This window comes from Mauremys reevesii, linkage group 10 (assembly GCF_016161935.1).
Source record: "Mauremys reevesii isolate NIE-2019 linkage group 10, ASM1616193v1, whole genome shotgun sequence".
In the NCBI taxonomy this organism is placed as follows: Eukaryota; Metazoa; Chordata; order Testudines; family Geoemydidae; genus Mauremys; species Mauremys reevesii.
Window position 1 is genome coordinate 66,235,358 of NC_052632.1, and position 24,789 is coordinate 66,260,146.

General features: G+C 38.9%; 1 protein-coding gene across 5 annotated transcripts in view; it reads right to left on the reverse strand.

The window, feature by feature from the left end:
* MARF1 (meiosis regulator and mRNA stability factor 1) overlaps window positions 1-24,477 on the reverse strand; it is a 36,723-nt gene extending 12,246 nt beyond the window's left edge. Inside the window, exons 1-17 of one of the 5 annotated variants that reach the window (XM_039492446.1) lie at window positions 24,357-24,477; window positions 21,576-21,780; window positions 19,368-20,042; window positions 18,088-18,262; window positions 15,159-15,385; window positions 11,565-11,682; window positions 10,302-10,474; window positions 9,182-9,616; window positions 8,421-8,584; window positions 8,170-8,331; window positions 6,851-7,040; window positions 5,980-6,158; window positions 4,261-4,341; window positions 3,640-3,876; window positions 1,608-1,727; window positions 985-1,160; window positions 348-568 (exon numbers count right to left, since the gene is read on the reverse strand). In XM_039492446.1, the coding sequence (XP_039348380.1) occupies window positions 348-568; window positions 985-1,160; window positions 1,608-1,727; window positions 3,640-3,876; window positions 4,261-4,341; window positions 5,980-6,158; window positions 6,851-7,040; window positions 8,170-8,331; window positions 8,421-8,584; window positions 9,182-9,616; window positions 10,302-10,474; window positions 11,565-11,682; window positions 15,159-15,385; window positions 18,088-18,262; window positions 19,368-20,042; window positions 21,576-21,722 (3,480 nt within the window). In that variant the 5' untranslated portion in view covers window positions 21,723-21,780; window positions 24,357-24,477. Of the gene's footprint in view, window positions 1-347; window positions 569-984; window positions 1,161-1,607; window positions 1,728-3,639; window positions 3,877-4,260; window positions 4,342-5,979; window positions 6,159-6,850; window positions 7,041-8,169; window positions 8,332-8,420; window positions 8,585-9,181; window positions 9,617-10,301; window positions 10,475-11,564; window positions 11,683-15,158; window positions 15,386-18,087; window positions 18,263-19,367; window positions 20,043-20,496; window positions 20,570-21,575; window positions 21,781-24,206; window positions 24,296-24,356 lie in introns of those variants that run through there. The other 4 variants (XM_039492450.1, XM_039492445.1, XM_039492448.1 and 1 more) reach the window with 4 other exon arrangements.
* Between the last annotated feature and the right edge of the window lie 312 nt (window positions 24,478-24,789).

Consider the following 24,789-nt stretch of genomic DNA (forward strand, 5'->3'; position numbering starts at 1 on the left):
TTGGGGAAGTTCTATGGCTTCTGTTATACAAGAGATCAGACTAGAAGTGACTAGATGATCACAGTGGTTCCTTGTGGCCTTGGAATCTATTAAAGTTAGATCTAAGAGAACTTTCATATATTCATAAATTCTGAAAACACATAATAGCGGTCATGGTTATAATCTCAAAAATAAATGAACTGGTAAACAACTGAATCCTAGGTACAGCCATCTCCTTTGTAGAAATGGACAAAGTAGGTGAACAAATACATTCTGTGCCAACCACTGACACACTCATGAACTCAGCTGATTCAAGCAGTGAATATATGTGTAAACAAAAAAAAAAGAAAAAGTGACATTGAACTCACTTGTAATACATGTGGCACTGCTTCTAGTAACTCCATTAACTTGGAATACCCATAGTCAGACACACGACACTGCTTTGCAAAGTGATGATGATATGTTGGGATGAATTTACTGACAGGTATGATACAAGATGGTTGGCTTTTAAGTAGATCTATCACTTCTCTACTGAACTGAATAAGCTGTGGGTTACCTACAGGGCTCTTCGAACGTAAAAGCCAAGGATCTAGAAGGAGAAATTTTTTTTAGAATGAGATGTTCATTTCAGATAGACATCATGTTACTAAGAGTTTATTAATACCATTCCTCCACAAATAGGGGAATATCTAAATAATTTTAGAAATGTTAATATACACTGAAAACAACTTAAATACTCAAATTTTCTATTAAAACCTTTGATAAGAGATCAATTTACTGTATGCAACTAATATGAGCACCTTTTTGTTCAACAGAACTTTTGAGACAGACACTTAAAAAACAAAGTTATGAAGACTGAATAAAAAGGGTACTAGTTCTAAATAATTTAACCACTATTTAAAAAAAATAATAATAATAAAAAAAATCACACAGTGAAACAGAGTCCTTCTTTTACTGCTGGTTACCCAGTTGCAGAGAAAAAGCCAGATAAAAAGTGTTACCAACCTGTAGTCGGGGGTGGTGGTTTGTTGTGTATCCACTTAACAACTTTAATGCTGTTTTGGGCAGTGGCAATATTAACTCCAGGAACACAGGTGATAAGATGCTCCAAGGGAACACCTCCCTGGCCTTCCTGCACCATTTTTAGATCACTGAACTCTGATGTATAACAATCAGGAAAGCTTTAAAAGACAAATGTGAGAACAGAAAAATTCCAATTACTAAAATACTATGAACAAACAACAATAACCAATAATCCCCCTCCATAAATACCAATATAAAGGATACATTTCTTGCACAAAGAACTTTTTAGACATTCTATTGACAAAATTTTCCTGTGACTATTTCATAACCAAGACACAGCTTAGATTTTGTATGCTTTTAAAAAAAACAAACAAAAAACCCACATGTATTGGAAACATTTTTTTAATTCCACAATAAAAGTAATCTTTATTCAACTGCTCCCAAATTTTTTGATAAATGAAGCTCAAGTATCCAAAACTCAGTTACCTACCTAAGAGAAACAGCACTTCATCGTGTTCATAAAAGTTTCATTAGAAAAAGAGAGGAGATAAATTCCTTACCATATCTATTCATACATTAAAAGAAACACAGTTAAGCTTGTTTACCTTAATAAAGGCACAGTGCCCTCATGGGTCTGCAGCAGACTGTGCACTTGAGGTGCAAATGTCTTCAAAGACAAAATCACAAAAGGAATTTTGTAGGAGTCTGGATCAAATTCATGTTCACTGTAATGACGAGAGAAGTACTTAACTATGTTTACATCATGCTCAAATTGAAGAAATGTACATTATAGGTACAAAACTAGTGCTAGATGGCGATATGGTTGAGAAAAAGCTAGAGCGTAGGGGTTTTCATACTTTTCACAGTATAAACTACGTTAGTCTCATGGACTATCTCCCTACCCATTCACATAATATTTATATGGCAACTACAGCAATTGTTTAAATGGAGAAGTAACATTAGATACTCCTGGGGGGGATTTTGCTCCACTGCGCACGTGCAGAATTCATGTCCACTGCAGATTTTTTTTTTTTTTTTTAAACTCTGCAGAAAATACATTCTGCTGGTGAGATGCTTCAGTTACGCCTTCCACCCACCAGGGGCTGCTGTGATATCAGAACAGAGGGCAGTTCGCTCACCAGCCATAGTAGCCAGCAGCTGATGGGAGAAGGAGAGGCTGCATTCCTCACAGCCCTTGCCCACAGGGCCAGGTGAGGAGACGCAGGATATGAGGGAAGAAACAGACACACCAGGGCACATGGGTTTGCTGGGGAGTGTCTCAGAGTGGGGTTCAGAAGGGCTAGTGTGGGGACAGACTAGGGCTGGAGCTCAATGGAAGTGGAGGTGCAGGGACATATGGGGATAAGGGAGGGGTGGATGGAAAGAAGGGGGAGGGAGTGTGGCTAAGTGGGGTGCAAGGACACATGGGAAGGGGGGAATGCAGGGACAAATGGAGATAGGGTAGAGAGAGAGGGGTTAGCCAGGATCTGCAGGGGAGAGGCTCCCAAACAACCACTACCCCCCTCTGGCAAAACAAAACAAAAACAAAGTATGGAACAGAAGTTCCATACTTCTTCCACCCATGCCCAACCACCCTCCAGGTTCATTCCCAGGCTTCTTCCCAGCAATTAACTCCCTTAGCTCTTCCATTACCCTGACTCCCCCAAGCCTTTGCACGGCTTCTGAGGGGTACAGGAAATACATTTCTGTATTATAGTTTAAATTAATTATTACTCAAAGTCATGTATTATTTGCCTAGTTAGGAATCTTTGTCAAAAAACATTGCCATTTTTTGTTGTCTGTATTGTTACAGACATACTTGTTGACAGGTATTTTGAAACAGATTACCAAAATAACTGAAACTGACATGATTATATGGTGTTATTTTGACAAATAAAAATAGGCAGAATTTTGCCAATTTCAAAATACTGTATGTAGCTTTTTTAATTTTTTGGCACAGAATTCCCTCAGGAGTAATTAGGAAGACATTTCATGTACTTTTACTGTAGCTGTTGTACTGTGACTTACCAGCTGGATACAATGAGGAGAGCCAACACCATGTAACCAGACACCTATCTGCACACTACTAGCAAATGCTCGGTTACCAACTTTGGTTGTTGACAACTAATCCTATTTCACAATTGGTCACTGAAATAAGTTTAACTTTGAGATAACAGTGAGGTTTTCAGGTTATGATGGGCTGCCAGCTGACTAAAGATAGCTGGAGTGTAAATTAAGTGGAATTATCTAAGACTTCACAATTATAGTCCCAGTGAAAAATTAAGCAATTCTTTTTCACCGATATCAAACCATTTCCCCTCTAACCAACAATAGGATTGAGGTGTGCATTTCAGTCTCAACAGAACAAGCATATTTCATCCTCAATTAGGCTACAATGCATAAACACCACATCCTCAAACAGATGAGCCCACTAAACCATGATACTAACTTTGATTTGAAGATGGATGTTGTGCCATCTCTGCTCTTTTGTTGATTAGTCCCTATGATCAGACACTTCAACTTTTAATATTAACAGTGATTAAAAAAAACAACATATTTTGAGATGTATATCTTAGCAGATTTAAAGGTACAAATTTAGTATAAAAACAACCCAAAACTATTGCATATATAGCCTACCTAAAGTCTTTATTCAGACAATGCTGCTTACAAATGGGCTCATGATATTCCAATTCTTCAAATATTATAGGACTGCAATTTGCCGATGAGCCATCATGAGACTGCGAAGATCCTAAAGGACTCTGACGGGCTTGGCTGCTGGGTAAGAGACACACCAAACGTCCATTTCCTTGGTCACGGATTGCCACAGTATCCGTTAATTTATACAGATCTGATGCTATTAACTTGTGTCCAAATCTAAAATGAAAAAAGATTTAAGTGTACTTTAGCCATAAAAATAAACATTCAACGTTCAAAACTAGAACAAATGTTCAATTACAGAATGCAATAATGAACCACAGTAAGAAATAATTCAAAAGTAAATTACAAGCTACTCAAAATTAACCAAAAGGCTAATTTAAATCACAAGTCTTTCCATTTTGGAAGAAGCTAAACTAAAGAGATTTAAAAAAACTAGTTATGGGAGCCCAGTTACAAATATTTGTGCAATATACTGTGTATGCAGAGGTTGATAAGGAGCAAAAAAAGTTATTTTATATCTCCATTGTAATTTACTGTACAATACAGGAACTGAGAGTTTCTGAAAAGAGTAATTTGAAACGAGTGCAATTTAGAACCTACTTTTTTTCATATATTTCTGTGAACTTGAATATAGGCAGACAACAAGCAGGAGCATCCTGAAGAATGGACATTGTTTCTGAGCTGAAAATATAATTTTGAACTGTTATAAATAAATATCTTGAACTTTTCTATTTAAATTATCTACGTAGTTTCCAGTAGCATTCAAATATTCAGTTACTTCACTTACAGACATAGGGAATTCTTTCATTACTAAATTACACCACTTAATTCTACTGAAGTCAACAGTATTAAAATGGTATAAGTGAGAGGATGCCTTTAGTTTAAACCCCTGACATGTAAAAAATGTTGAACACTAGGACTCTTCAGTTTACTAAGATCTCAAATAAAGAAAAAGTATTTAAGTGAACAGAACCCACTGGCATTCTTGACAGCTGAAAATGATGGAACAACTTAAAGGCAGGAACTAGGGTGTACTTAAATTACATCTGTGAATAATACTTTTGGATATTAGGTGTAAGGAGATCATGGGACAAATTCTGTTATATCCAGCCAATGCCATGGGAGGTCAATGCACTCCAGAGAAAGAAAGATATAACCACATGTATTAGACTCCTGCCCTCTAGTTCTGTCATCTAGGAGACTTTTCTAAAGGAGTTATTGAAAATCTTGCATGTAAGGTAAGCACCAGATATCTATGGAAAGTAATACTAAGGCTACATCACTAAAAGTTATCAATCTGGATTAAATCTTGACTGTATTAAGAGATGGCTTGGCCAGGAAGAAACAAAGGGTATGACAATGCAATAATGAGAATTAATAAAATGGTCAACTATACGCGATAACAAAAACTAGTTTGCTAGAAAAATCAATCCTCTCCCCCAAAATTTCAAGGAATAATGAGCACTATTTTTCCTTAAACTGAAGCTTTTTTTTTGATGTGACAAGATAAATATTTTTCCTTCCAGTGGTTTCTTTCAGCATAAAAAGTATATGATGCAAGATAGACGAGAAAGTATACTTCTTCAATTAGAATTCTCTCAACCTTCTAGGTCTATATCTTCCATAAATAAAATGAAGGGCTGTATCTTACATAGAGCAAAGACACAAAAAACCTATAGCAAAAACATTCAGGTGTTTGTTTCTTAGACGTGAACTTAGTCACACAATTAAATGGGTAGAAGGGAGGAGTCTCCTCATACAACTTTTCTGAGGGGGGGGAGTGGGGGGGGGAGGGTTGGCATCTTTATTCTTTGCAGTAAATCTGAGTTGTATACAAGTATAAAATCTAGGTTTATTGATGGCCAAAAAAGTTAAATGACTGAAAAGGATGAGTGAGATTTAATGTCAATTGTCTACACTAACTGAATAAGCATATCCTAAAGTTTCTGAATACCATATACTTTAAGAAGTGAACATAATTAACTTTTCTCTATGACTTGGATGACATAGGTGCAGCTAAGGAAGTGATCCCAGGAGAAGGATGCTTCTACATGAAGATCTGGTACCTTCAGAATTTATCTGGAGTTTTTAGATTACTTAAATTTAGGTAGTGTTGACCCACATAATACACAGTAAGACAGACTTTTTTCATCTTATCTAAATGTTACATCTGCTAATGAACTTTAATCAGATGGCACAAGCTATATTTTGCTTATATTGTTTCCAGTTTTCTTTCATTTAGTATTTTTACTTTGACATCTACAGGAACAATCTTTAGCCAGTAGACATAATCTAACAATTGTCTAAGCTGCTTATTACCTGAGCTGAGATAGAGATTTATTAGCAGCTCCTGTAGCTAGGGAGACCTGGATCCTTTTGCTGCCAATTTTGTATCTGTGAAGGTTGTTGACAGCACTGATTGCTTCTTGTAGATTTTCCATTTGAACTATAGCCTTCAACTGATAATCCGTATGAGGACTGAGCTCCACACTCTTTACCTGAAAGAAAAAAAAACATACAAATTCATCACAAAAGATTAACCTGAGTCAATTGTCATCTTTAGATATAGAAAAGTAGACTAAAGAAGTGTCAGATTATTTTATGTAATTACCATAAACTCTATGAATAGTTTCTTTTAAAGCTGTTATTAAGTGAAAGGTCACAGAAATGGCCTCTCCCTGGAGTTTTATTTTCTAGAATTGACTGTGAAGTAACATCTACCTTCTGTTTCAAGTCATTTTTAAAAGTGATTCAAAATGTCAGCTCAATATTTAGACTGAACATTTTAAAATTTTGAAGCGGACATGAGGAACAGATGTTTTCAAGATTTTTTTTTTTAATTTAAGGTAATGCTTTGAGCTATGGAAACACATGGGATAGCTCAAAGCATTAATTTAACTCTTCCAATGACCCTGGATGTACATTTTCAGAATTCTATTATCCCAATAAAGCAAAAACATGAGCTCCATTTAGAGTTTGACATACAAAGCCTTTAGTGCACAGACCTATAAGACTATACACAAAAGAAATAGTTAAGGTAAGATGTATTATGGCATGGTAACAGGAAATACCAAATTCTGAGTGCCAATATCTTACGGTATCATTAGATAGCTGTACTCTTTACCTCAAAAGTAGAGCACACAAGCTTATGGAAAGGGAAAACAGAACTCAAAGGGATTTTATCCTTTACCTTGCCATATCTAGAGAAGATTTCTTGCAGAATTTGCTGCAGGTCCTTTCTGGACAATCTGTAGTCTATATTGCTGATCTGAATATCTGCACCATTTGCAAAAGGATCAGGACAGTCTGTACCACTCGTGTGATTTACAATATTGAAGGCAAGTGGAGATGATCTGTTTGAGAGGTTTGGAGACATACTCCTAATTAAAATAAAGACATTTTAGTATTATTCAGTAAATATGACAATTATATGAGAGAGAGAGAGAGAGAGCGCGCGCGTAAGTGCAAGTAAAAAAAAATAATTCTAAGCATGGGTAAAGTAAAGAAATTTGCAAATCTCAATGCATTTTGGTTTTGGTACATATGCATTTAGTTTACATGGCTAAATACAGAAGCTGAAAACTTGCTTTTTTCCTTTAAAATCTCAAAGACAATCCTGGAAAAAACACCAAAATCTGTCTCAAGACTGATCAACCTGGACAGCATAAGGTTTGGGGTTGGATACAATTTTTGTCCACAAAATGTACTTTCTACTGTGTGTTGAGAGAGTCAAACAATCTCTAAGCAGCAAAGGACCAGAGTTTTAAAGATATTTAGTAGTCTGTGGGGATTTTCAAAATCCCACTAAGTAACTATCTGCATCTTTGCAAGTCTAGGCCCCAAATGTTTAAGAAATGGAATGCTTCTGAAATACTGTGAACTCTGCCACACACATACCATGGAGATAAGGATGTACAAGGAACAGCTGAGACAAAATAAGTTTAATTAAAAAGGCAGTCTCTCCTGCCTTGTTTTTAAATTCAGTCCTGCTAGCTGCTACCACAATATTACCAGATTAGCATCCTTATCCAAGGTCGAGCAATGCCACAACATGTAAATGTTAAATGGAAATATCTGTTGTACTCAAGTCCACATACAGATATATGGACCTGTTTACTTATACATTGGAAATAGCCTAACACCACCAACCCCAGACTCCATCTCCCAGATAAGAGATGCTACATAGAATCATAGAATTCAAGATCAGAAGGGACCATTATGATCATCTAGTCTGACCTCCTGCAAGATGCAGGCCACATGGCCATTGCCAATCTTGGCAAGACTCTCCAGCCAAACCCTCTGGAAAAGGTTATATCATACCATTGACCCATTGTACTATTTACCAGTGTGGCCTGATGGTTAGAAACAATTTCAAGCCTGAATTTCCTGACTGACAATTTATATCCGTTTGTCCTCGTGTCCACATTAGCACTGAGCTGAAATAATTCCTCTCCTTCCCTGGTATTTATCCCTCTGATATATTTGAAGATACATCATACAGATACTTACCGAGATGACCAACAGCTCTGAGACATGAGCAGAGGACTGAGCTGTCGTGATGCTGTCAATTTACTGAAAGCAGATGGGTAGCTGACCTGGAATACAACTGCATCTTTATCTTTTTTCTCTATAGGAGAGTTGGTAATGCTTCTAGAAGCAGGGGTGTCTTTTCTATTTAAAAAAAAAAAAAATCATAATTGAATTGCTCAATTTTACTACATGGATTAACTTTAAAAACATTATTTTTTTCCTTAACATACTTCTGACTGCATTTATAGGTCAATTCGCCTATTCCTGTGTTTTTGGTTGCCAAGCACACAAGATTTGCTGCATTAGAGTTTTGTGGAGAAAGAGTTTGCTCTCTTAACTGGTCTTGCTCGTTTTCAATTTTTCTGATGGTCTTTGATTCAAGGCGGCACAGCTCCTAAAAATAAGTAAACCACAAAGGTAGATCAGCCACTAAAAAGTTACTAGAATCATAGATTATTGGAGTTGGAAGGGACCTCAGGAGATCATCTAGTCCAACCCCCTGCTCAAAGCAGGACCACTTCCTTTCTTCATAAATCTTCCATCTTTATTAAATGTAAAGTAAAATTAAACTCAAGGCATGACTTTGTAGAAGCAGCCAGGTGCGTTATGTTTTTTTAGAAATAAGCTAGAAAGAATAGTAAACAGTATATTGAGGTACAGATTTTCACTGCAATTTGTATTATTAAGTTCTGCGCCCTCTGAATTTTTCAAAAATAGCAAAGGCTCATTCTCAGTATACCTAAAACACAAATAGGGGACAAGAACCAGACTTGGACCCCTGGTTAGTAAAAGTTGTTAGCACTCAGACCTGGATATGGATGTGAGGAGAAGGCAGAAAGTGAAACTCTATACTCCTTTTGAAAAAGCACCACCCATCTTCTTCCACTGATTAAAGTCACGCTAGCACAGGCAGGTAAAGATAAAAGGAGGGGAATGGGGAAAATCTGGAAACATGGTAAGAACACAGCAGGACAGAGAAGAATGATGGTACCTGTAAACTTTTAACATTTGTGGGTTTTGCAGCAGATCCATGTGTCTGCAATCCCTTTCCTGCAGTGGTTTTGGCATTGGAAGACTGATCATTTGAATCTTTGCTGAAGAGGCACAGTTTTGGATTCTTGTTCATTTTTTTTGGAGACTTCACCTTTTCAACTCCAACACAGTTTGAATTTTTTGTTTCATTGAGTTCCTTGTTTTTTGGGGTAAAAGACACAATAATCCTGTTGCCAAACACATCTTCATTTTCCATTCGCTTATGAGCACGTTCAGCACTTTCTTGATTTGAAAAGCGGAGAATTGCACTGCTGCCAGAAATGCTCAGCACCTTTCCTCCACAGTTATCTGACAAACGCCTGAGTCTGTTGCTGACACTTTTGCTGTCTCTGTTTGTTGGCAGGTTGTAAACATATAACAGTGTATGGCATGACTGTTGGGAAAAAAAACACAACAGATTTTATTTGGCTAAGCAGGTCATGTAAGGACTTGGTCATGTAAGACCAATATTTAATATAACAAGATCTAAAATATCAGATACTACTTTTTAGGTTTTTTCATATATACCAATATACCAGCCATGATGCGAACCAGGTTGTCAGTTTAGCTGATGTTAAAGGGATTCTTTAATTTATATGAAATCCTCCCTTAAAGGGGCCTTTTCCTTAAGATGGTAACCTCACATTCACAAGGTAGAAAAATCAAGGCAGTACAGAGTAAATAAGTTGTTATTGCACATTTCTTACCTTTTGTTCATATCACCAAAGCACAGAAAGACTGTCTTAAAATACAAGTGCATTCAAACACTGCTTGCTCTTAGCACTGTAAACTTTTATACAAAATGCACATTTCATTAGGTGAACAATGAGGATTGTAACTGGATTGCTACTTTTATTATTTTATTTTAATAAATCTTAATCTTTAGATAAGTCATTGATAAAAATAGATATTGGTCATTTAATGATTAGGGATCAGTGCTTAGGTGTTCAGTTGAAATTAAGACCAATTCCAAGAAGTTACAGCCTTGTGAGAGATAGCAGTTCTGCTGAGAAGTGTCCTGATATTCACCTACTTCTCCCAAAATCAGAGAAATGTATGCAACAAAAAAAGTCACTTACTGGCATTTTCAATGGTAACCTTGGTGGCAAGTCCGAAATAAATTCTTCAAACCTGATAAGCTCGTGAGCATGATGCAAGAGTGCTTCAGAAGCTTGGTTCTTATGTACCAAGATTATCTGGAAACCATGCCGGTGTCTCAGGTCACTGAGTTCCAGTGCAAAGTTTACATCAGCTGAAACAGAGACCCACCCACCCAAATATTAGTGGTTAAAAAGACTACTTTAAAAAGCTCTCTCTGTCACCAAAACAACAACAAAATCTTCCAGGGAAAGAATAGCAACGGCTATAAACATTCATGGTAGATATATAATCACCAGTTAGTATTGAAGAAATTTAGGAATCAAGGTTTTCTTTTCAATAGTAACATTTAACAATTTAATCAGGAGGAGTTAAACTGGTACTGTATGTTTCTGTAACTTATTTTTGCTTAAAATGGAATATTATAGCCTTAAGTGAAACCCAATGCAGTACATACACCTCTACCCCGCTATAAAGCAGTCGTGGGGAGCCAAAAATCCCTACTGTGTTATAGCTGAAACCCCGTTATACTGGAGTAGGGGCGGCAGGGCTCCAGCGGTGATTTAAAGAGCTCCGGGCTCCAGCCACTGTGGGGAGCCTAGGCCCTTTAAGTCGCCGGCGAGCCTCACTGCTGCAGTGCCCAGGGTTCCCCGCAGCAGCCAGAGCCCCGGACTCTTTAAAGCATCGCTGGAGCCCCGCTGCTACCGTGCTATACGCGAACCCATGTTATATCGGGTTGCGTTGCAGCGGGGTAGAGGTGTATCATACAGTTCATTAAATAATTGTGACTGTAAATTTAAGGGTGTATGTTGTATTACTGTATTAAATATATCTGCATTCATAATGCTCAAAGTTTAGAGAGTTTACATGAGTACTCAATATAATAAAACTTATCTGAAGTTGGCACTTAAGCCTCCTACTAGCAGACATCATTATTATTAAGAGCAGTCTATGATAGTCAATGTGATGTGGCAAATAAGTTTCATCCTGGTTTAACAGAAGCACTAAACAGGAATATTCATCTTCTCATACTTAAAATTACTGTTCTATCAGTGTCATTGGAACTCATCATGAATTCTCACTTGAGCACTTTGCTTAAAATAGTGTAGATTCTGAACAACTTGGGGGAAAGAACACTCAGTGCAATGTCTCAAAGTTTGACTGGAAATTCTCAACAGGATTCTGTTCCTCGGAACCTTGAAAGAACAGTGAAAGGTTTTATGCAATGTGATTAATATTCTTACTTGATACAAGGACCACAGTAGCAGGTGCAGTGTGTGTATCAGCAAACCTCCTAAGACTCTGTCTGAGCTTGTCATCAGCTGCATTCTTTGCTGTAGCATTGATGTGTGCAACAGTCACCTGCAGAATTAAAGGAAGATGCCTTAAGGAAAGAACTGAATGTGAAGACTGGTAACTGGCATTAACTGGTAACAAATTTGACAGATTTTTAAAAAACACATAATAGGGATTAGCCACTGAAAAAAATTGTGTAGTTCCATATATTTTAAGCAGTTAATGCATGTTGTATAGATAATGATATAGTGTGTACAGTATACAAAAGATATGAACTAGAAAAAAAAAGGTTTCCTGGGGGGGTGGGGGGGGTGTTAGAGATGTTATAAGAACTTCAGAGTGGTTAAGAAATGCCTTTATTTATTTTAAGGACAGATTCCTGTTGAAATAAGCAGACCTAACTAGTTCACCTTGGAGCATCTAATTCTGCATCTAACTTTGTCCTTAAAGAGAAGAAAGAAGGTACATACATTTAAGTGCATAACTGAGGAAATTATAATAAAGCAAACAAGACTGTTTTACTACTGATATATAAATTAGCTTATTCAGAACAAACCCTGGTTTAGTATTATACCTATATTTTTATTGAGATCCAGTAAGAGGGGTGTGTAGAGAGAAACGCTTTATACCTTGCTTTGAATACCTGAAGTTAAAAATTGTAAAATAATTATGCACAGGAATTATTGATAAACAATTGTATGCAGCTTTGTTATTTTCAGCTTCTTTATCTGAAAAGAAAACATACACCAATTGCTAAACTATCAGCATTGCAGTGAACAAAAACAACTTGTCACAAGGATTGATAGATACATATTTTTGTAAACACAAAAGCAATTGATAAGTGTCAGCCTTCCTGAATATATAGAGCCAATAATAATTTAAAAAAAAAAAAGAGAGAACTGAACTACTGTTCTCATAGAAACCAAAAGACAGATACAACTAAAAAAAAAACCAAAAACCCACTTACGTATTTTTGACCTTTTTAACAAAGCATAAGTCTAGCTGTGAAATGGGGGAAAAGAATGGGGAAAGCCCGATACAACATACATAAGGGACTTGCATTAAAAGAAGACAGACATTTAGTCAGTTTAAGTGTATGATCAATATGTTCCAAGGTGAGTGGACAAGATTTACTGAAACTGAATGCTAAAATGCAACTGAAGTGTGAAATATTTGAACTTCAGCATATTGTATTAGTGATCAAAACTTTTGTTAGGTAAATGAAGTTACTAATGAAGATTGTTTAGTATTCATAAGGTAAGCCTTGAAGGGTTAAAATTTCAAACAACTGATAAAGGGAACTGACCCTTGGAAATAAGTCAAATCACTGATTACCAATAAGAACAAATCAATTAGATTCTTCTGGGTATTAAAATCTCTCAAAAAAGGTAACCAAGAAAGTTTGCCATGTTCAATAATTTACCTATAAAAAGGTACCTTTTCAATTACACTTGGACTCCAGCAACAGTCAAACTACTCCAATAGTTTTTATACCACTGGTCTTCAAAGTGAAACACTTCTATTTTTACTAGTATCTTTGCTATTTAAAGACACAATTCATTTTTTCCATTTTGAAACAGTGGTACTTCAGACACTGTTCTCTAAACATTGTATCAGTCTTTCAAAAAAGGTAAATTTTCTGAAAGAATTGTCATGTATAATCTTACTTTGTCATTTTCAGAACACACTAATAAATTAAAATCAAGAAAAAATTCAGCCATGTACTAGTTTGGACTTGAATATGCCCAAACACTGCACTCAAAATACAAATTTCAAATCAAAATGTAGTCAACCCCTCAGAGATTAGACTAAATGGATTTAAGCCACACATGATAACTGACATGATTTATATGCCTAGTTTTCTTTTTTTTTTTATAGCCATTACTATAACAACAAACAACAGTGCCCAGCAGTACCATCATAAATAAAAGCAGCAAAGAGTCCTGTGGCACCTTATAGACTAACAGACGTATTGAAGCATGAGCTTTTGTGGGTGAATACCCACTTCGTCGGATGCATGTAGTGGAATTGAGGAAAATTCTACTACATGCATCCGACGAAGTGGGTATTCACCCACGAAAGCTCATGCTCCAATATGTCTGTTAGTCTATAAGGTGCCATCGGACTTTTTGCTGCTTTTACAGATCCAGACTAACACGGCTACCCCTCTGATACTTGACATCATAAATAAAGATATAGGGGTAGTTTCATTATAATTAGGGCCCTATCAAATTCACAGTCCATTTTGGTAAATTTCATGGTTATAGGATTTAAAAAAAAAATAAAAAATCTTAAATTTAGTTTCAGATATTTAAATCTGAAATTTCACAATGTTGTAACCGTGGGGGTCTCGACCCAAAGGAGGTTGTGGGGAGGGTTGACAGGCATGGTAGGAGCCCCCAGCAAGGGTGCCCCCAGCCCTGCCCTTCCCTCACTCCAGGCCCAGCACTTGAGGGCTAAAGGGGCCTTGGGCTGGTTGTATGTGTGCAGACACTGGGGTGTCCCCCCAATCACATCACCCGGGGTGGTTGCCCACCCGTAAGGCCAGCCTTGCCCCTGCAAAAAGTGACAACCCCCCACCCCCATACCATGCCACCCTCACTTCTGCTGGCAGTGCTGCCACCTTCAGGGCTGGGTGCCCAGCCAGCAGCTGCCGCTCTCCAACTGCCCAGCTCTGAAAGCAGCACAGAAGTAAGGGTGGAAATTCCGTGACCCTTTCCTGCCTCCCCCCCCCCCCAACATTATAGCTAGATTTCACGGTCCATGATGCATTTTTCACAGCCATGAATTGGGCAGGGTCTTAATTATAACCCATCCCCTCCACTTTAAAAACCCAATGACAGAAGTCTGGCACTCCTGATCTCATCATCTAACCCAATCTAAAGCAGGCTAGTTGCCAGCCAAAACACAGATAATTTTTGAATGCCCAAACATTGCTAAGTAGTAAAAGGTGGTGATCGTGTATCATTAATTCAGAGAAAAACTTACAAAGGTATTAATGTTTAAAAAACTAAACCAAGGAGATTAGAATGCAAGGTAATTTTAAGGTAAAGCGTCTTAAAAAGTGTTTGAAAGTGTAGACATGAGGGGTAAAGGAGTCCCAAACAACAATAACTGTGCTCCAATGTCCCCTCCACCCAGTGCACCCTCCATTTAGGAAAAGGTTCAAGCAAGAAGTATCGGTTGACCTGTCATCTCAGTTGGTGATTTAGCTGCAAATTCTGTGAACTGTGCTAGAAATGTTTCTTAAAATTACCAAATGAAATAAAGATTCTCCCCAAAACAAAGTTAGAGAAGATAGTTCCACAGGTAATGAAATGCATCTTAAAAAAAATTTTTGGGGGGGAAGTAGCTGTCATGTCTATTTTTTCTTAATAAAATTAATGCATGTATAAATTCAGCTAAAATCATAACTTCTATCTTCTCCAGTTAAACTGTTTTAAGAAAAAAAAAAGAAGACTTACTTCTGTTCATTAAAGATTATTTGCATTATTTTTTTTATACAGAATGCTTTGAGCGAATAGATTACAACACTTCCATACCTGGCAGTTGTTCAGCTCCTGAATAACTTCTTTATTTTCTTTACTAATGTCACATACACAGATGAATTCTGCCTCCCTGTGACCTTTAAAAAACTTTTCACGAATTCGTTGTACAACTGCAATAGCTGAACGGCCAGTCGGAACAGAGCAGTTTTCAATATCCCAAAAGACTCCAATGGGGGGCAAGTTCTCCAGCACCTGGCCTGTTATTGCAACTTCTGGAGACCCTGTAGAAATTTAATAAAACAGCCTTTACGTTAAACTGGGAAATGCCGAGACTATGATACTTTGCTAGTTATAAGCATAAAAGGACAAAAATATAAAAGATGGGAAGTTTCAGATGTCATTCTTTTTGCTGATACAGACTAACACGGCTACCGCTCTGACAGCTAGGAAACTGATCCCATCTGAACACCTCGAAGGTTGTAGTTCTCTGATGTGTAAGGATTCTTCTTGGTTTAAAAAAAAAAAAAAAAGACATTTAGGGTATGTCTACATAGCAAAAAAACCCATGACAAAGTAAGTCTCAGCCCAGGTCTACAACTTGGGCTCATGCTACAGCGCTAAAAATAGCAATATAGACCAGTGCTTCTCAAAGTCTGGCCACCGCTTGTTCAGGGAAAGCCCCTGGCGGTCCGTGCCGGTTTATTTACCTGCCACGTCCACAGGTTCGGACAATCGCGGCTCCCACTGGCCACGGTTCGCTGTCCCAGGCCAATGGGGGCTGCGGGAAGGGTGGCCAGCACAACCCTCGGCCCACGCCGCTTCCCGCATCCCCCATTGGCCTGGGACAGCGAACTGCAGCCAGTGGGAGCCGCGATCGGCCGAACCTGAGGATGCAGCAGGTAAACAAACCGGACCGGACTGCCGGGGCTTTCCCTGAACAAGCGGTGGCCAGACTTTGAGAAGCACTGATGTAGATCATTTAAATTGTTTAACTGTATCTGAAGTAACATTACACAGCTAAAAGTTCATAATGAATACTGAATTAGTACTGGAAAATAAATATTTAAAAACTGTCAAGTATCAGAGGGGTAGCCGTGTTAGTCTGGATCTGTAAAAAGCGACAGAGTCCTGTGGCACCTTATAGACTAAACAGATGTATTGGAGCATAAGCTTTTGTGGGTGAATATCCACTTCATCAGACGCACGTGGTGAAAATTTTCAGAGGCAGGTATAAATTTGCAGGCAAGAATCAATCTAGAGATAACGAGGTTAGTTCAATCAGGGAGGTTGAGCCCCTCTTCTAGCAGCTGAGGTGTGAACACCAAGGGAGGAGAAACTGCTTTTGTAGTTGGCTAGCCATTCACAGTCTTTGTTTAATCCTGAGCTGATGATGTCAAATTTGCAAATGAACTGAAGTTCAGCAGTTTCTCTTTGGAGTCTGGTCCTGAAGGTTTTTTTTGATGCAGGATGGCTACCTTTAAATCTGCTATTGTGTGTCCAAGGAAGAACCAAGGAACTATGCAGGAAACACAAGGTTCTCCTACAGGCCAACAAACTAAACTGAAGAATGGATGTGAGGCTTGGAATTTGATATTATGGAGTCAGAGGGACAAAGGTAAGTTTCTGCTCTTACAGAATGGCCACAGGAAAAGCTTAATCACATTTACATACATTCCCTAACCTACAATAAGCAGAAACCAAAAGACAATAGATGATGAATTAAAGGGACTCTGTACAGATGGTCAGCGATTGGAATGTCCAAAGAAGTTAACACAGAACTGACAAAAAAGAATAAGTACCAGATAACATGCAAACAACATCTTTTCTGGTGGACTTTTGGTTATGATGTCTGATGAGTTCTTCTATGGATTTGTCAGAAATCATATCTTGGAAAAACCATAAAACTGGATAAAAAGCCTCAAATGGCTATAGCTGTTTGCTTCCCAAGCAGAAATGACACAGCTTCTCACAAGATGAGCAGAAATAGACAAGAACTGAGAGTTGGACGGTCAGATTGCCACTCAGCACTCCCATTGGTAACCAAAAGACTGGGGGGGAAATCCACGCTACAGAGACTATACTGGCATAACCATGTTGCTGTAGCTATGCTGCCATAACCCTGTAGCAGAGGTCCAGCCTACACCGATGGAAGAGGGTTTTCTGACAGTGTAGGAACACCACTTCCCTGAATGACAAAAAACTAACTATGTTGACGGAAGCATTCTTCTGTTGACATAATAGCATTTATACTGCGGGGTTGGCCCATTTAGCCACTTCTGTCAGGGACTTTTTTTTCCCCTTCATACCCCTGAACAATGAAGCTATGTGGACATTAGTTTTTGGTGTAGGCCAGGCCTAAGTCTCTCAAGTCCATAAGGGAAAACAACTGCATTACCAGAATAAGACTTGTCATACCACCTAAATTGCAAACTGTCAAATTGAGCTGGAGAACATATCTAGCACACCACTGTACATATATCATTGATCATTTCATACAATTGTCAATAGTCTTTTTTAAATTTGCATTATAAGATATAGTAACTATACCAGAAGCACAAATATTAAAATTTTACAAAAATATACGAATATTTCAAGTATTAAAGCGATATCATCAACCTGGTACATAGTCCATTTTGGAAAAGTAGGTTAAGGTAAGTTTCTGGTATTACACCTAATCTAAATACGCTCTAATGTTTCACAGTTAAGTTTTCTTTAAGCAAAACAAAAACAAAAAACACTACAATGTTTTCTTTCCTTATATTGCTACACAAAAGATCCACACAAACAATATGGAAAACTAACTATACAGTAGAAACAGTAAATATACAGAACTGTCAAATGAACAAAAAAAAAAATTATTTTTACCATTTAGTCTTTTTCATAAGAAATATCTTCAGAGAAACATGCAGTTTTTAAGATAACCTTTTAACTTTCAATGGTATTTTAAGGAGTGCAGCCATTAAATCAAACAAATGTGGCTTACCATATTTTTGTGGTGATTTGCCCAGGCTACTTGCCAGTAATAAACTTGTCTCTTTTCCTGTTCCTTTGGTTCCACAGCCGTTACACATTGGGATAGATATGGGTGCAGTCTGCGTACTGGGAGGGGGAATATTTGGCCAGATTTTAGCAGCATCAATTAAGCTATTTCTGGTTGGCTGTTGGAGCAATTTTTTTCAAAACACCAATTAGTTTAATGTACAATATTATGCGTTAATATAACCTAGAACATTTCTACTCTTCGTGTCAATGAAAAAACGACCTTCCAATGGACTGGGCTGTAGATGTTAATCTGGAAACTAATCCACAGTAATATTAACTCATTGAATGAAGTGTGCTCATCTCAGACTCTCTTCCCTTATGTATTCAGATCTAACTTTCAAAAAGAGATTTTGAGTGCCCTTCTCAACATATTAAAGGGGCACCCTTTTCGGAAAGTGCTAATCACCTACCCTCTGGCAAAAAACCAACAACCACCAAAAAACAAAATACCCAGGTCCCTTTAAAAAAAATCTCAAATTGAGCATACTAACATGGAGGCACCCAAAATCACTCATCGCTTTTTAAAATCTTGGCCTCATTCTCTAGTTCTGTGAAGTGATTTTCTATGTACAGTTTTACATTAAAAACGGACCAAACTTGAAACCCCAATTTACATTTTAAATGATGCCTGGCATTACAAGACGTGGAATAAACTGAAGTATACTTCACTTCAGATCTTTTATTGAAATTCAGACTGATTTTAAAATTTGAATGTAGTTAAATTAAGTGTACTAAACTGGTACTGAAGCATAAAAATTAATTATAGATTAGAAAGGCTGATCTTAATGCTCAAAAAAAGCTTTTCCAATTCATGAGATGGAGCCATCTTGATTAGTTGTCCATGCTGGATACAGATTATCTGCCATGTAATCCTTCACAGAATCACTACTAATGGAATGTTTTATCTGGAGCTCTCAGAACAGGTGAGCAGCTCCTTTCAGAACTAGAAAAGATTTTGTTCAATTAATAAAGAATCTGGGATACACTCAAATAGTGTGATATCCTGCTGTCTCTTCCCATGAAATTGAATGCTACCTCCATGAATCTCCCACTTCAGATTAAGAGCAGGCTTCTGATACCATGGCCCTTAAACTACGTATTAACATCAACTAGATAATTCAAGCTGTAGGCCACCATACCTATTTTGTCTCCCAGTTAACATTCACTATATAAGCATTTACAACATATAGCACTTTAAGAAGAAATGTGAAATGTACAAACCTTGCTTAAACATTCATTACAGTAGTGAGATCCCTTTAAACAGACTGAAGGTGCCACATTTAGGTGCAAAGAGTTGGTGCATACACGTGATGTTAGCTCCGACTGTGTAATATGCTCCTCCAAGTGCCCTGTAGCCCCACTTGTAAATTCGGAACAGGGAAAATAGCCAGAAGATGTGCAGCTCTGAAGGGCTGGAAATTGATGCAGTTTGTGCACATTACCATGACAGGACTGGAAATGGAGTTTTCCACAACATGGTAGATGTTGACAGGAAGATACATTATTTTCTAAGCACATGCTGGGGAAGTCACTTGCAATGCCTGCCAAATTGCTTCTAGCTGGAGCATTCTTGAGTGACGATGCAGACTGATAAGCAAACCCTGACCCTACTTGACAAGTAATTGTCCTAGTGCTTTGAGAGTCTAATATTGTGCCAGGATGAATCAAGCTACCACCACCAGCACCACCACCAAAATGCATCTTATGAGTACAAGAGGAGTCAGATCCATGAGCACAGCAGCTTACTTTGGGGCTAGGTGAAAGCTGTATTTGCTGTTGCTGAAGAGAATGAACATCAGGAAGTGGTACTGCTGGAAAGAGTTTAGAGCCAGCATGAAGAGGAGATGAAGCATCCTTCAATTCCACAACACCTTTCTTGTTCTCCATGTAATCTTTCTGGAAAAAATAAGCCACAGTGTTACATTCAGGGGCATCTCTCATGTATGAGTTAGTAGTTTATAGTTTGATCTCACACACACGTTACAATTCTGACAGTGACAGAAGCCAGAAACTTGTAATAATCAAAAGAACCATCAATCCACCAGCTGCACATGCTGAAATCCATAAACTTATATATAAAAATGGTATGCACAAAACTAATGGGGCGAATGTTCCATAGTTTTGATATTTCCCCAAAATCTTGGAGATAAAAAAAAACAATGGCTGAGGTCAGCTACTATGTTGGAGGTGGAGAAGGAAGTTAAGACAATTATTACCGATATTCTTAAATTACAAAGCAAGCAATGTTACAGTGATATACAACCACTTCTATAATGGTAAATTCTAGCTGACTGGACGGTAGAGGTAACCAAAAAAATGGATAACTATAACAGGAACATATAAAATTTACTTAGGCTTTGGATCAAGTCCCTCTGAAAAGGCTATTAAAGAAGACTGGTAGCCATGAGGTGAAAGATGAATACCTTAAAAAGAACAAAAAACAGATAGACAAAGTATGAATGCAAACATACAGACAGAAGATAAAGCAATTTTCAACACACAGATGTTGAATGCCCCTGGTATTAATAAGACTGATGTTTGATATACTTAACATTATGGAGGCTGGGGGATAAACAGTAGTTCTGCACCCCAAGCCACTATAACAAGATGCATTATAAAGGACAGACACATATGGTGTAAGAACTGCTGACATCACATGTTTAGGTTAGCCAAGACTGGATAACGTGAAGAGCACTACAAGAGATTATCAAGATTAGTAGCCATTGGTTCAGAGAAGATCAGTTGGGTATTCCTATTTACTGTTTCCCATAATACAAAAGCAAGATTAAAAGAGACAGACAACGTAATATAGATAAAAGGGAATACGTACACTTGCATGCAACATATATTGTGGAATTCACTACTACAACTATTCAGGCAAATATTTTGGTAATATTTTTAAAGGATTGGTTTCTAAAATCTAAATGGAGTTTGAGGCATTTCTTGCCCTCTCAGAGCCCTAGATGATTTGTAACCTGGATTCTCAAGTCTGCCCCCCTTCATGTGATGCCCCCTCTGTTGCAAATAAAAGCATTTAAAAAAAAAAAACCCAGCCATTTCCATAAGGTGTCACCAACCCTCGAACTTACTCTCCCATCTTAGTCTAACAAAAACCAAATTTGTTGGAAGTTAAGGACGAGGCTCATCTATTTCCCCAATGTTTTACTGATAGGTAGATTGAAGATCTATGTGGTGGCTGGAGAATTGATGTTATTTTAGGGGGTTAGACATTTATAATTACTATAACTGCAAGAAGTTCTTAACATATAAAAACTTAAGACCATCTTTATGATTCAAGGCATAAGTCGATAACCTGTGGAAGTCGGGAAGAAACCCCCCACTCCCTCCCCCCACCGCATAATATGGATAATTTGGTGTACTCATCTGTTCCTGTGTATCAGTTATGTTCTTAGTATAGCAAAGAATTACCGGTTTTGCACTGAAAGGCGAAGTCTGTTCAGTGGTAGAAAAGCAATTAGAGAATTTCCAGAGCCATGGTTTAGCATCATTATCTTGTCGTTGAACCCATCCAAACGATCTACTGCAGAGATTCTCCGTTCTGTTTCCTTCCATCATACAGCCATACAGAATAGTTCAACATTCTTTCATCCCTCCTTTCTTTCATTCTTCCCACCTGTTAAAGTTGTGCATATTTTAAATATTAATACTTTAAAACATAATAAATCCATGCTTTTGTCTTGATTATGAACTGCAAAGTTGAAAAGTCAGTAGATCTGCACTAAGCAACAGAGAGTCCTGTGGCAATACTAACAGATGTATTGGAGCATAAGCTTTCGTGGGTGAATACCTACTTCGTCAGACGCATGGCTGCCCTGCACAGCTACCCCTCTGATACTAGAGCTGCACTGTTTACATTCAACTTAATAAAATGGTTTGAACACAGATTAGACTTATTTCTACAGTATGAATTATTATTGTAGCTTACTCCTGTATCTTAAAATGGGAACCCAAAGCACTGGTAAGTGAATGGAAATGTTTCTTATGTTCATGGTGGCTTCTGTAAATACACAAAACCACTTCAACAACGGATATCTAGCAACACGCTGTGAACAACCGATACTGCTACTAAAGCCCTGCGCAGGACTATTTTTTTAATCCCACTCCCGTCCCACAATACCCACTCCCGCATTGTTTCTTGCATTTTTATCTGGCTCCTACCTGCACAAAATCTTAGATCCTGCAAATCTCACAAGAGAGAGATAGATTCCCCCATGCTACTTAACAAAAAGAAAAATGGGTTGGTTATTATATATTGTGATAAAAATTGTTTCTGAATCCCGTGTATATATACACACACATACATATACACATACACATTATATATACCCAGAATTATATATACACATGGAATTCAGAAACAATTTTTACTACTAAGAATAAAACAAATTTTGCTTAAGCCACATAAAAATATACTTTAACTCCTGTTATAATAGACAGCAAATCCCTTTCTATTCCTCACTTAAATTTAAGAATGAAAACCTTTATTTAAAAAAAAGAAAAGAAAAGAAAAACAACATGCTTTACACTGCTGAAATTCTATTTATGACAAACTGATGAGAGATTTAGTGTTTTCCTAAAAATTAATGCAGTCTGGGTTTTTTTTGCCTATCCAATTCTGCCCACAACAAAGTAGATTTTACCGGCTGCCACTATTATGGCATCTGAGTCCTGCTGCAGGGCTCTAATTGCTGTGTCGTCCTAAACCGCAACCCAGGAGCTAGAGTTTCATGACAGAAAGTCCAACAGGAGAGCACACAGAGTGAGTGCAATGTAATGAAAAAAAGTGAAGGAATACAAACAAGCTTTTACTAATCCTCAGCACACCACTGAGGTATGTAAGCCTTACTACTGTTTCACAGAGTCACAAAGAAGCTAAACAACTTGTCCAAGACCCCAGAGTAAATTACTAGCAGAGCTAATGATTAGAAACACAGACTTCCCACCCATATAGTCTATTCAACAGAGACCATGCTGCCTCTGCTCTTTAGTAACATTTATGAAAGTTTAGCCTTGAATGGGAGAACTGGCATTTACTACAAGTTAAAGCTACCCGGATTTGACAATAAAACTATATGAACTCTACTCTGAACTGTAGTCTGATATCTGTCCTGTTCAAAATTAGATCACATTTATTAAATCTTGAAACTTGGCCAGTTACTTTTAAGAGGACATTCGATTTATAAACAATTTTAAAAAATAAATGTCTCGATCCCTTATTATAACATTCAAAATTATTAAAATATAAGGATTTTAAAAGCCTGATTTCTTTCCAACTTTTTAGTGTTTACTTTTCCTTTCTCTTCTGTTTGGCTTTATTCAGTAGCGATTCTCGAGGCAGTTTCTCTTCTCTTTCTCACGCACTTAGTTCACACGCTACAGGGGAACGCTTACATCCAAACGAAAGCCTGGTTTAACTTGAGCGCGTCTTGAAGCGCAACGCAGAAAAACTGCCGAGGGTTTGTCTGGGAAATGGGCTCCCACCGAGCCCCGCACGGGCACATGGCCAGGCGACAAAGGATGAAAACACACGTTCAAACCCGCCTGGGGCTCGCCTAAGGGAAAGGGGACGCAGCTCGGGCGCACACAGGGCAGCAGGGCTTTGGAGGCTCGGGAAGCGAGCGCAGAGAGCAACCCCACCGAGAGACCCCCCTCCCCGGCTCCCCAGGGACCTGCTCCCCGCCCGGGGCAGCACCAGGACCGTATCCCGCCCGAGACAGGGTCAGTGCCTCCCTCCCCCGCCCCTAGGGCCAGGACCCCGCGCCCCCGTTGCTCCTACACAGGCAGGCTCCCCCCACGGTGCCAAGTAGGGCCGGGCTTGGTTAGCAGGGGCCGCAACCGGAGACACGGGAAGCCGCCGGTGCTCAGCCCTCTCCTAGCCCAGGACTGTGCACCACCCTCCCGCTGGGCTTTCCCCAGGCCCGACGCCCGATCCCTTTGAGGCCCAGGTCCGCACCCAGGGTCTCTCCCACCACCCGGAGCGGGCCCTGCGTCCCGGCCCGCCTGAGGCCGCGGCTAGACCCGCCCCCCCGCTCCGGTCACCTGGGCCGCTCTCGCCACCTCCGCCGCCGCCGCCTCTCTCTCTTCACATCCCGGCTCCCCCTGCCCCTCACACCCCCTTTGTTTTCCTCCCCCCGCCTCTCCGCAGCTTCCGCCCCCAAGCGCAACACCCAATGCCGGAAATGAACTCACTGTCGTAAACTAACTGCTCCTGTCGTAACACTTCTCCTCCCCTCCCAGGCTATAGCTGGGGGAGCCTGAGCGGGGCAGACATTTAATCCCGTCCCAGGGACGGGGCTTGCGTCCCTCATCTGTCACGGGAAAAAGAGGGGGGGAAGGAGACAGAGCCCTCTAGTCTATAGCGATCCTACTAGACACTGATAGGGGCCCTGCTCTGGTGAACAGATGTCCCGATTTTTATAGGGACAGTCCCTCTGTTTGGTGTTGTCTTATACAGGCACCTTTTACCCCCCACCCGCTGTCCCGTATTTTCATATTTGCTCTCTAGTCACCTTAGTCCCTACACTGGGGGGTTGGCTTATGGGGGAGTACCTGGCACAGGCCTCAAAACAGGGGTACTTGGTAGTTCTGCACCCTTACACCCTCTGCTACTCTACATGGGAAG